General features: G+C 35.9%; 1 protein-coding gene across 1 annotated transcript; it reads right to left on the bottom strand.

Moving 5' to 3' along the window:
• Positions 1–807: 807 nt before the first annotated feature.
• On the bottom strand, positions 808–11,400 carry LOC149787386 (uncharacterized). The gene is made up of 3 exons (XM_089976096.1): positions 11,366–11,400; positions 3,710–4,865; positions 808–3,168 (listed from the first exon to the last, which is right to left on the bottom strand). The coding sequence occupies exons 1-2, from the start codon at positions 11,398–11,400 to the stop codon at positions 4,160–4,162; spliced, it is 741 nt and encodes a 246-aa protein (XP_089832222.1). The 3' UTR covers positions 808–3,168; positions 3,710–4,159.
• Positions 11,401–12,051: the final 651 nt, after the last annotated feature.

Raw genomic sequence — 12,051 nt, forward strand, 5'->3', positions numbered from 1 at the left:
ATGGTCTGTCTTTCGACAGATACGACACTTCAAACAACCCGGCCTGGGAAGAGAACCCACTACTCCTGCATAGGGGGTCATCACGCAATCAAATCAGCTAACGCGCCATCCAATAATGATTGATGTGCATCAGACCAACTCAGCGGCATTTATGGTTCATTCAGACTACGGGCTCTTAAAGGTGTCTAAGTTACTTGCTTTGGTTAATACTGTGTTATGCACTAAGAATTAAGTGCGTTGTCTAAAGACACATTACAGCAACCTATCCTGCCTGGTCTAGAATCGAAATTGGTACTCTAGCGTAGGAGTCCAGCACTTAACCTGTGAATTGCTGCACCTCTCAAGCTGGACGCTAGATAGCTGCAACAAGAAGCAAATGAGTACCAGACTCTATATTGTGATAATTATTATGCAACTTCTTGATGTTACATACGGAACTATAAAAATCCTTGATCCCATTCACAGAATCAGACTGGTTGCTCTTGAATTAACACATTTACTACAGGAGAACTCACTCCATCAAATGTCGATCCCTACCAACAACAACAACAACAAAAATAATAATAATAACAATAACAATAATAATAATAGACAACAACAACAACAACAACACTACTACTACTACTATTACTACTACTGCTAATAATAATAATAATAAGAAGAAGAATGATAATAATAGACAAGAACAACAAAAACTACAGAGTAACAATAATAATAATAATAATAATAACAGTAATGTGACAGTTATATTCTTTGATTCTTTTCCATTTCCATGGCGAAACCTGTGAGAAGAAATTAGCATGACGACTGACCATGATATAATTACTTGCCCTCTTTGCCTATAGTCTCCTATCTACAAGTAGGTAAACAATTGAGCAAAGTATTAAAACGTCAACCTGTAACGAACAACTGACTTGTTTACGTAATAATCTCTTCCACGTCGTATTTCAATAAACCTGTATTTGCTGAACAAAAGGGTGCGGTAATAAATGCTAATTGCAATAACGGCAATTGACATGATACCCAAAAGAGTAAACATGTAGACTAAAGGTTTATATGAAGAAGAAAAAAAATGCCGAAATCTTAGGCTTATTACTGAAAAAGAATGACAACGATCAGCCGTAACTAGTTTGTTTGGATAACATGACAACGATCAGCCGTAACTAGTTTGTTTGGATAACATGACAACGATCAGCCCTAACTAGTTTGTTTGGATAACATGACAACGATCAGCCCTAACTAGTTGTTTGGATAACATGACAACGATCAGCCGTAACTAGTTTGTTTGGATAACATGACAATGATCAGCCCTAACTAGTTTGTTTGGATAACATGACAACGATCAGCCCTAACTAGTTTGTTTGGATAACATGACAACGATCAGCCCTAACTAGTTTGTTTGGATAACATGGCAACGAAAAGGACCGCTCGTCTAGACTTAAAGGTCTACTACAGTGTAATACACACTATATATCAGAATGTTCATTTCAAGCTAAGTAACTCACAAATGTGCATTAAAAATGAATATTTTAACTCACGGTGAAGTACATGAAGATAATGTGTGCATTTATTGATGTTTTACGGGAAACGCTCCGGAAATATTTGTATTATTCCGGTGATAATAGGATTTCCGGAAGTGGCGTACTGTCGGGAAGTCCCTCAAGTTTAGAGTGTGTGGTGATGGCTGAATCTAATGATGATTCTAGCGAATTTAATGCAAATTTGTCATGCTCATTTTCGTCGTGTGAGGAAGGTGAACTCCTAGAAGATGGCGAACGTAATGCATCTTAAGATTCTGCTAACTGAGATTTGACAGTATCAATTTAAGCCCGAACGAGACTAGAACGTGGACGAGGACTCTAAAGAGAACATAAAGCATAATGAGGCTGAGCAGCGCTTGGGGTGTTCATTCTGGTAATTACTATCATCATTCTGGTAATTACTATCATCATTGTGGCAATTATTATTAGTATTCTTTCGTTAATTTTATTTAAATTTCATAATAAAAAGAGAAGGGGACGAATTTGGGCGAAACTTGGATGTCTTCAGAGCAGATTTTCATGTGGGCGTGGTTCATCAGTAACTAGTGGTGTTAAAAGTTAAACACTTAAGACTCAGACTGCGAAATGCAGACCCCGAATGTATTTTGGATGTGATTGTTTACCACCCTCCACAAGCAGTGAAAGTGAAGAATTTTATTAAAAAGAAAAAGTAATCATAGACTCTAAGCAGCATACTGTAGCTACATACAGCAATATGGAAATTGCAAGGAAATCCTGTCCAAGTACATGAACACTTGAAGGCAAAATATTCTTACAGTAGTTATGGTGCCACTATCAGGGTCAATCTTGGGATAAGTGATTGCTTTTTTAAACGTGTGAAAATTATGCTTAAAATTCCTTTTTATAAAGTCCCTCATTTATGGACAAAATGTCTCAGTACTGTCACTTTACTCGAGTGTGGAATTTTTACTCAAACTTTTCATTTTGATAATAGATCCTGATAAAATCATTGGTTCATTATCTTGGAAATTCTCATGAAAAATTCTTTAATCCTCTATAGTTTCATTTCTTGAACAGATTCTATACTATGACATTAAAAACATATTGCTGTCTGTTCATGTTTGCATTTGATTCATATAGCTTCTTAACACTGGTTGTAGTACAATTTCATTTTATGTTATGCCATTAAAAACATATTGCTGTCTGTTCATGTTCACATTTAATTCATATAGCTTCCTAACACTGGTTGTAGTACAATCTCATTTTATGTTATGCCATTAAAAACATATTGCTGTCTGTTCATGTTCGCATTTGATTCATATAGCTTCCTAACACTGGTTGTAGTACAATCTAATTTTATGTTATGCCATTAAAAACATATTGCTGTCTGTTCATGTTCACATTTGATTCATATAGCTTCCTAAAATTGGTTGTAGTACAATCTAATTTTATGCTGAATACCTTGACTCTGAAGACATGAAATAAGTAACAGAAAAATGGGATTCATGAAATAACATAACTTTTTTCAAGTTTAAAAATTTGCTGTATATTCTATCTTCAGTCATAATAGATACATGGCTGCATATAGGTGGCAATAACTGTTTATCAACTGACTACTGCTTCCTGATCACTTCCTCCAGCACTGCCATCAATTCTTCATTATAGTCTGAAAAAAAATTGTTACCCCAGTAATTCAAGAAACTTAAAAATGCCATCCACTCCCTATATTCACATTGACAATTTACCAATGAGAATTAATGGAATAGGAAACAAGACTTATTTAGTACTCATTTTAACATACATATAAATCATAGTCTTATGAATGAATTAATAAATGAATGAATGAATGAATGAATAATAATAGCAATAATAATAATAATAATAATAATAATTTTTGTTGCTATATATAATTTTGAATATGTGCTACAGAAAATGACTGTGTTTGCTTTGTTTTGATTAAAATCTTTTAAGTTCAAGTTGCTTTGCTTTAGTTAGTTTCTCCCTTCTGTGTGTGTATGTACGGGGCCGGGGAGGGAGGGGTCAGAAATATTAAGGGGGGGGGGGCTGACTGTATTCCTAGTGACATGTTCACTGTCTAACTTTAATGTAACTTTAAACATAGAACTGTTATATTACTATATGTGCTTGTATACAAGTTTTATCAAATGGTATCATTCAGTGTAGTCAAAATTGCAATATGTACATACCTTTCGCTACATGTCACACAAAATAGTGTGTGGCTCTCATATTCTTTCTGATCCATTTCTGTATCTGAACATGCCTGTCTGTAATAATAGTGTCCACCTCCACACTGTGGTTCTGTATCTGAACATGCCTGTCTGTAGTAATAGTGTCCACCTCCACAATTTAGTTCTGTATTTAAACATGCCTGTCTGTAATAAGTGTCCACCTCCACACTTTAGTTCTGTATTTAAACATGCCTGTCTGTAGTAATAGTGTCCACCTCTACACTGTGGTTCTGTATTTAAACATGCCTGTCTGTAGTAATAGTGTCCATCTTCACACTGTGGTTCTGTATTTAAACATGCCTGTCTGTAGTAATAGTGTCCACCTTCACACTGTGGTTCTGTATTTAAACATGCCTGTCTGTAGCAATAGTGTCCACCTTCACACTGTGGTTCTGTATTTAAACATGCCTATCTGTAGTAATAGTGTCCACCTCCACACTGTGGTTCTGTATTTAAACATGCCTGTCTGTAGTAATAGTGTCCACCTTCACACTGTGGTTCTGTATTTAAACATGCCTGTCTGTAGTAATAGTGTCCACCTTCACACTGTGGTTCTGTATTTAAACATGCCTGTCTGTAGTAATAGTGTCCACCTCCACACTGTGGTTCTGTATTTAAACATGCCTGTCTGTAATAATAGTGTCCACCTTCACACTGTGGTTCTGTATTTAAACATGCCTGTCTGTAGTAATAATGTCCATCTTCACACTGTGGTTCTGTATTTAAACATGCCTGTCTGTAATAATAGTGTCCACCTCCACACTGTGGTTCTGTATTTAAACATGCCTGTCTGTAATAATAGTGTCCACCTCCACACTGTGGTTCTGTATTTAAACATGCCTGTCTGTAGTAATAGTGTCCATCTTCACACTGTGGTTCTGTATTTAAACATGCCTGTCTGTAGTAATAGTGTCCACCTTCACACTGTGGTTCTGTATTTAAACATGCCTGTCTGTAGTAATAGTGTCCACCTCCACACTGTGGTTCTGTATTTAAACATGCCTGTCTGTAGTAATAGTGTCCACCTTCACACTGTGGTTCTGTATTTAAACATGCCTGTCTGTAATAATAGTGTCCACCTCTACACTGTGGTTCTGTATTTAAGCATGCCTGTCTGTAACATTAGTGTCCACCTTCACACTGTGGTTCTGTATTTAAACATGCCTGTCTGTAGTAATAGTGTCCACCTTCACACTGTGGTTCTGTATTTAAACATGCCTGTCTGTAATAATAGTGTCCACCTCCACACTGTGGTTCTGTATTTAAACATGCCTGTCTGTAGTAATAGTGTCCACCTTCACACTGTGGTTCTGTATCTGAACATGCCTGTCTGTAATAATAGTGTCCACCTCCACAATGTGGTTCTGTATTTAAAAATGCCTGTCTGTAGTAATAGTGTCCATCTTCACACTGTGGTTCTGTATTTAAACATGCCTGTCTGTAGTAATAGTGTCCACCTCTACACTGTGGTTCTGTATCTGAACATGCCTGTCTGTAGTAATAGTGTCCATCTTCACACTGTGGTTCTGTATTTAAACATCCCTATCTGTAGTAATAGTGTCCACCTCTACAATGTGGTTCTGTATCTGAACATGCCTGTCTGTAATAATAGTGTCCACCTCTACACTGTGGTTCTGTATTTAAACATGCCTGTCTGTAATAATAGTGTCCACCTCCACACTGTGGTTCTGTATCTGAACATGCCTGTCTGTAGTAATAGTGTCCACCTCCACACTTTAGTTCTGTATTTAAACATGCCTGTCTGTAGTAATAGTGTCCACCTCTACACTGTGGTTCTGTATTTAAACATGCCTGTCTGTAGTAATAGTGTCCACCTCCACACTGTGGTTCTGTATTTAAACATGCCTGTCTGTAATAATAGTGTCCACCTCCACACTTTAGTTTTGTATTTAAACATGCCTGTCTGTAGTAATAGTGTCCACCTCTACACTGTGGTTCTGTATTTAAACATGCCTGTCTGTAGTAATAGTGTCCACCTCCACACTGTGGTTCTGTATTTAAACATGCCTGTCTGTAGTAATAGTGTCCACCTGTACACTGTGGTTCTGTATTTAAACATGCCTGTCTGTAGTAATAGTGTCCACCTTCACACTGTGGTTCTGTATTTAAACATGCCTAACTGTAGTAATAGTGTCCACCTCTACACTGTGGTTCTGTATTTAAACATGCCTGTCTGTAATAATAGTGTCCACCTCCACACTGTGGTTCTGTATTTAAACATGCCTGTCTGTAGTAATAGTGTCCACCTTCACACTGTGGTTCTTTATTTAAACATCCCTGTCTGTAGTAATAATGTCCACCTTCACACTGTGGTTCTGTATTTAAACATGCCTGTCTGTAGTAATAGTGTCCACCTTCACACTGTGGTTCTGTATCTGAACATGCCTGTCTGTAATAATAGTGTCCACCTCCACACTGTGGTTCTGTATTTAAACATGCCTGTCTGTAGTAATAGTGTCCATCTTCACACTGTGGTTCTGTATTTAAACATGCCTGTCTGTAGTAATAGTGTCCACCTTCACACTGTGGTTCTGTATTTAAACATGCCTGTCTGTAATAATAGTGTCCACCTCCACACTTTAGTTCTGTATTTAAACATGCCTGTCTGTAGTAATAGTGTCCACCTCTACACTGTGGTTCTGTATTTAAACATGCCTGTCTGTAGTAATAGTGTCCACCTCCACACTGTGGTTCTGTATTTAAACATGCCTGTCTGTAGTAATAGTGTCCACCTCTACACTGTGGTTCTGTATTTAAACATGCCTGTCTGTAGTAATAGTGTCCACCTTCACACTGTGGTTCTGTATTTAAACATGCCTGTCTGTAGTAATAGTGTCCACCTCTACACTGTGGTTCTGTATCTGAACATGCCTGTCTGTAGTAATAGTGTCCATCTTCACACTGTGGTTCTGTATTTAAACATCCCTGTCTGTAGTAATAGTGTCCACCTCTACACTGTGGTTCTGTATCTGAACATGCCTGTCTGTAATAATAGTGTCCACCTCTACACTGTGGTTCTGTATTTAAACATGCCTGTCTGTAACAATAGTGTCCACCTCCACACTGTGGTTCTCTATCTGAACATGCCTGTCTGTAATAATAGTGTCCACCTCCTCACTGCGGTTCTGTATTTAAACATGCCTGTCTGTAGTAATAGTGTCCACCTCCACACTGTGGTTCTGTATTTAAACATGCCTGTCTGTAGTAATAGTGTCCACCTCCACACTGTGGTTCTGTATTTAAACATTCCTGTCTGTAATAATAGTGTCCACCTCCACACTGTGGTACTGCAGTTTTTTTATGGCTCTAGAAAGTCCATCTTTCTCCATGTCATAACTACTATTCACTTCACTGCTCTGAAGTAAAGATGGAAAAAATATGTTGAGCAAAGTTAACATTACTTTATTTCTTGAAATGTGCCGTCACCTGTTTGCTAACATTTTAAAAATGAACTTATGCATAAGTAACGTTGAAAAAGCAAGCGCATTTTCTTGCATGTGAGTGTCATGTATGAATGCTGACAAGTACATGAAAGTTTGCAATGCCTTTGCTCCATCTCTTTACTTGCTGGACATTTACTTTACAACCTGTGTAGTAGGTGAAATTTTAGACATTTGTATAGTGATCATTGTGGTTTTCACACAGATGAGGATTTCTCATGAATATGTGTATCAGTTAAAATGTATCATTACTAAATAATAACAAGTTCACAAGTGCTTGGTCTACCAAGTCAAATGCTTATATAATCATACTGAGCTTAGTTAATATAATGTTACATGTTTCGTTTGCTTGTTTGTTTTTTCTTAAGTATCCTATCAGTCTGACAATGAACAGTAATACTGCATGATGGTGTATCTAGTCCCTGTAATAAGGGTATGAAAAATGTGTTTCATGCCTTTGCAGTAGATATGGTTGACAGACATGAAGTCCTTTGCATGTCTGCACCAAACCTTTTTGCTTACTTTTACAACTAAGGGTTGATCATAAAGTTTGACATATTACCAATACATTGTAGCTTTTTCGGCAATAAAAAAATTACATAACTTAATTATTGACTCATATGTTGATACAATTTGCGAGGCCTTAGGAATCCATATCAACTACGAAGCTATACAAACCATGTAAACAGGGATTGAATGGAAAGTTCAATGTGACATCAAAATGCACCACAGGATATGTCACAGCATGTGCTGTCTTCGGTTCTCTCTAGTGCATCATCTTCCATGCTGCTGGTTCTTATATATATATATATATATATATATATATATATATATATATATATATATATATATATATATATATATATATATATATATATATTTTATATATATATATATATATATATATATATATATATATATATATATATATATATATGTATATATATGTATATATATATATATATATATATATATATATATATATATATATATATATATATATATATATATATATATATATAATTAGAGCAGCTTTAGAAGGTAAAATCTTTACACCGACAGCATTTAAGCATTTTCAAAAAATTCCTTTTAACTATGGATCTGTACATATTGTGAATAACAATACTATACTCTCGACATTGAACGGACATTAGTATTCACACTCGCAAGCAATGGGTTGTGGGTTTGACTCTAACCCACACCAGAATCCATTGACACAGTGGTGTATATTCTGGCAAACAAGACAATTAAACACAATCAATACAGCAAGTATTCACAACATTTTGGTTTTTGGAGAAAACTGGTGTTGTCATTATTATTATTGTTTAACAGGCGTGAAATAAACATGAGCATGCACATTCATTTTTTTCGGGGGGGGGGGGGGAGAGGAGGACTAAAAATGGGGGAGTGGGCAAAACCAAAATCCAAGGGACACTCACACACACATATTCGTCATGGTAAAGCGGGATTCATTTTGGGAGATAGGGGTGGGGCTATTATAATTTGCAAAGACCCTCCAAAATCGCCCTCTCCCATTGATCGTTCCTTTGCTAGCTATATATGTGATGAGGGGTAGGGGCTGACAACCAATAATATGGCAAGATAAAAATGTATAAATACTTTACCCTCACTAGCTCTCGCTTCTGTACAAACTTCTCTCGGTCTACGTGTTGTTAGCCCTGCCGTAATCCTTGGTATTTGTTCTGGTGTTCACGGACTCGGTTATCTGGCGAGAAAACACGCTTACGGAAATTGCCGAGCGCGAAATAGGCTAGGAGCGTGCTGCATTGTGCGATTAAAAAAATCGATGTTTTGAATCCATTATTGTCATTAATGATGATGTATTTAACATATTACCTTTGAAAAAGCACATCTAGAAGATTAAATTCATCACATAAATCAAAAAATTGTGTGAGTGCACTAGTAGACCTTTAAACATTTTCCAGTGTGTTAAAATAATGGAGGAAACTGATTTATGTTACACATGTTGCAATGTGCGTTACTTCTCGGCACTTGGAAGGGGTAAGTCTTTGCTGAGGACGAAAATGACGCAGCCCGGGCATCACATTTTCTTGGTTCTCTGTGTGCATATAGACATGGCCGATGAATTAAAATTCTCATGGCTGTCCATGTGCACATAGACGTAGCAGATGAATTAAAGGTCTCATGGCTGTCCATATGCACATAGACATGGCCGATGAATTAAAGGTCACATGGCTGTCCATGTTGACATAGACATGGCCGATGAATTAAAGGTCTCATGGCTGTCCATATGCACATAGACATGGCCGATGAATTAAGGTCTCATGGCTGTCCATATGCACATATACATGGCCTATGAATTAAAGGTCACATGGCTGTCCATGTTGACATAGACATGGCCGATGAATTAAAGGTCTCATGGCTGTCCATATGCACATAGACATGGCCGATGAATTAAGGTCCATGGCTGTCCATATGCACATAGACATGGCCAATGAATTGAAGGTCTCATGGCTGTCCATGTGCACATAGACATGGCCGATGAACTTCACCGCGTTACCTGGCCAACGAATTTACATCTGCACGCGAAAGTAGAATTAGCAATTTAGCAAAGTACAAAGTAGAGAAAGTATGACTTAGGAATTGTCTCTAAGACTTGTGAATAAATGGAATATATATATATATATATATATATATATATACATATATATATATATATATATATATATATATATATATATATATATATATATATATATATATATATATATATATATATATATATATATATATACAACGGAGAAATAACAGTCAAAAAGAGACACAAGGAAGTTTAAAAAACAAAAACAACTCTATATGGAGGAAAATTATGGCATTAAAATATTAAAATATTCGTTACGGAGACTGCCATAAAATGCTAATTGATTGTATGATCATGCTAACTGATTGTATGATCATTCGGTTTTAGAAATATTAGCCTAGCATCCATAATCAAACAAATGTTCGGCAGTATCTATAGAAGTTATGAATGGAGACGGAAATACAAATGGCTTAGAATCCCTGTTGTTTAGATTATGCATTATGCATACATATTACATTCCGTTATTGGCCCATATCACAACTTTTAAAGATAACAATAACCATCACAGAATATTGCGGATCATTGCCAAAATAATTTATCTTGGCATCCTTAGAGATAACAGAATGACGACGTCTGAATGGCAGAGATAGAAATCCAGCCAAGCTATTCATGCCAGCTGCAAAGGCTACAAATGCTACGAACAATAGCGTACTGGAACGATTCCACGATTAGAAATACAGTATTAATACAAAATCACTAAAGTAAACATACCTGCAAATTAAGAAGGAATACACACGAGCATACAAATTTGTGGAGGGCAAGCATAGTCAGGAACTTTGATTTTATAAATTTAAAATGCAGTCAGCAAATATCTTAAAACTGAATATCTGCTGAATTAATTCACATTTAATTGCGAAAATCTTTTTTCCACAAAAAGAAACCTGAAATGGCTAATACGTTTTGTAAGAAGTCCAGTGCTGTCCTTCATGAAATCGATCCGAATTCCTGGTTGAAAACCCAGAGTTGTTTTAAGTGTTTTATAGATCTCAATCAGTGTTAACAACTCATTATTAGAATGTAATTATTCAAAATGCACGTGGGCAACGTGCACTTTGAATAATTGCAAGTGAAGATACAGAGGTCAAGATATATTTCTCTAATAAGCTGCCATTGTTGATGCTGGCTCTGGTTTAGTGACAATAAGGAAATAAAAATGAAAATAATCGGAAACTGACTTGAATATATTAAATATTGGCATGTCAACGATGGATTAGTGTTTTATAAGCACCGTAAGCTATTTTGGGAATGTTATGTTTTATAAGCACCGTAACCTATTTTGGGAACGTTATGCTTTATAAGCACCGTAACCTATTTTGGGAACGTTATGCTTTATAAGCATCGTAACCTGCTTTGGGAATGTTATGTTTTATAAGCACCGTGACATGTTTTGGGAATGTTATGTATTTTAAGCACCGTAAAATGTTTAGGGAATTTGATAAATGTATGTTTTATCCATACTTTCTTAATTACTTAACCAGTAATATTCACCCTAGTCGCTGCTGATTTTTTAAAGAATGAATTTTTTTTTACCTTTTGTATGGCCTGTAGTTAATAGTTTTGCGCATGCCATTAAATAAAGGGACTAAACTCCTGGATATTTGTACAATTTCCTGAATGTAAACACCAGAAAGACCTTTATTGGCTGTAGCGTGGAGTGTCGTTTTGCTTTTACCCTTTTATTAGTAAAGTAAAATTTAATTTCATGCTTGAACTGAAGATGTCATTAAAAATAAATAAATTTATTTTAAGTCGTGAATATATTCTTTTTTTTTTCTTTGTTAACTACAACTCCTTAAAATGATGAAAAACTTTCTCAGTTGGATATGAGGATACTTCCCCATAATTTTGCTTTCTTTGGGTGCTTTATAAATACAGCATGATGAATAACTCTACAGTAAACAGTTTTGGTAAGCCAGATTCAACCTCAATCTGAACCTGACAAACAACTTACGCAATTAAAATTTGAATTGTTTCCAACTCTATAAATACCGGATCCACAGTAATTAAAACATGTTTAATTTATTTAATGTATACAATCAGTCAGTGCCTATCAAATACACCTGAAATTACTACATTCATGCTAACCTACGTGAAGACTACGTTAGAATATCCATCAAGACAATTGAAAATTACAGGTACGATAAGGCAGTTACAAAATTGATCCATACTGGCATCAAGAGACACTGGATTTACACACTTCATGTCAGGTCACAGTT

This window comes from Sinohyriopsis cumingii, chromosome 12 (genome assembly GCF_028554795.1).
Source record: "Sinohyriopsis cumingii isolate HCF-2022 chromosome 12, ASM2855479v2, whole genome shotgun sequence".
Taxonomy (NCBI): Eukaryota; Metazoa; Mollusca; class Bivalvia; order Unionida; family Unionidae; genus Sinohyriopsis; species Sinohyriopsis cumingii.

Coding starts and splice junctions, on each gene's coding strand:
- LOC149787386 (XM_089976096.1), bottom strand. CDS start 11,400: ATGCGCAAAACTATTAACTACAGGCCATACAAAAG. Junction 4,866..11,365: donor AACTACAGGCCATACAAAAG/GTAAAAAAAAAT, acceptor CTAATGTTACAG/ACAGGCATGCTTAAATACAG.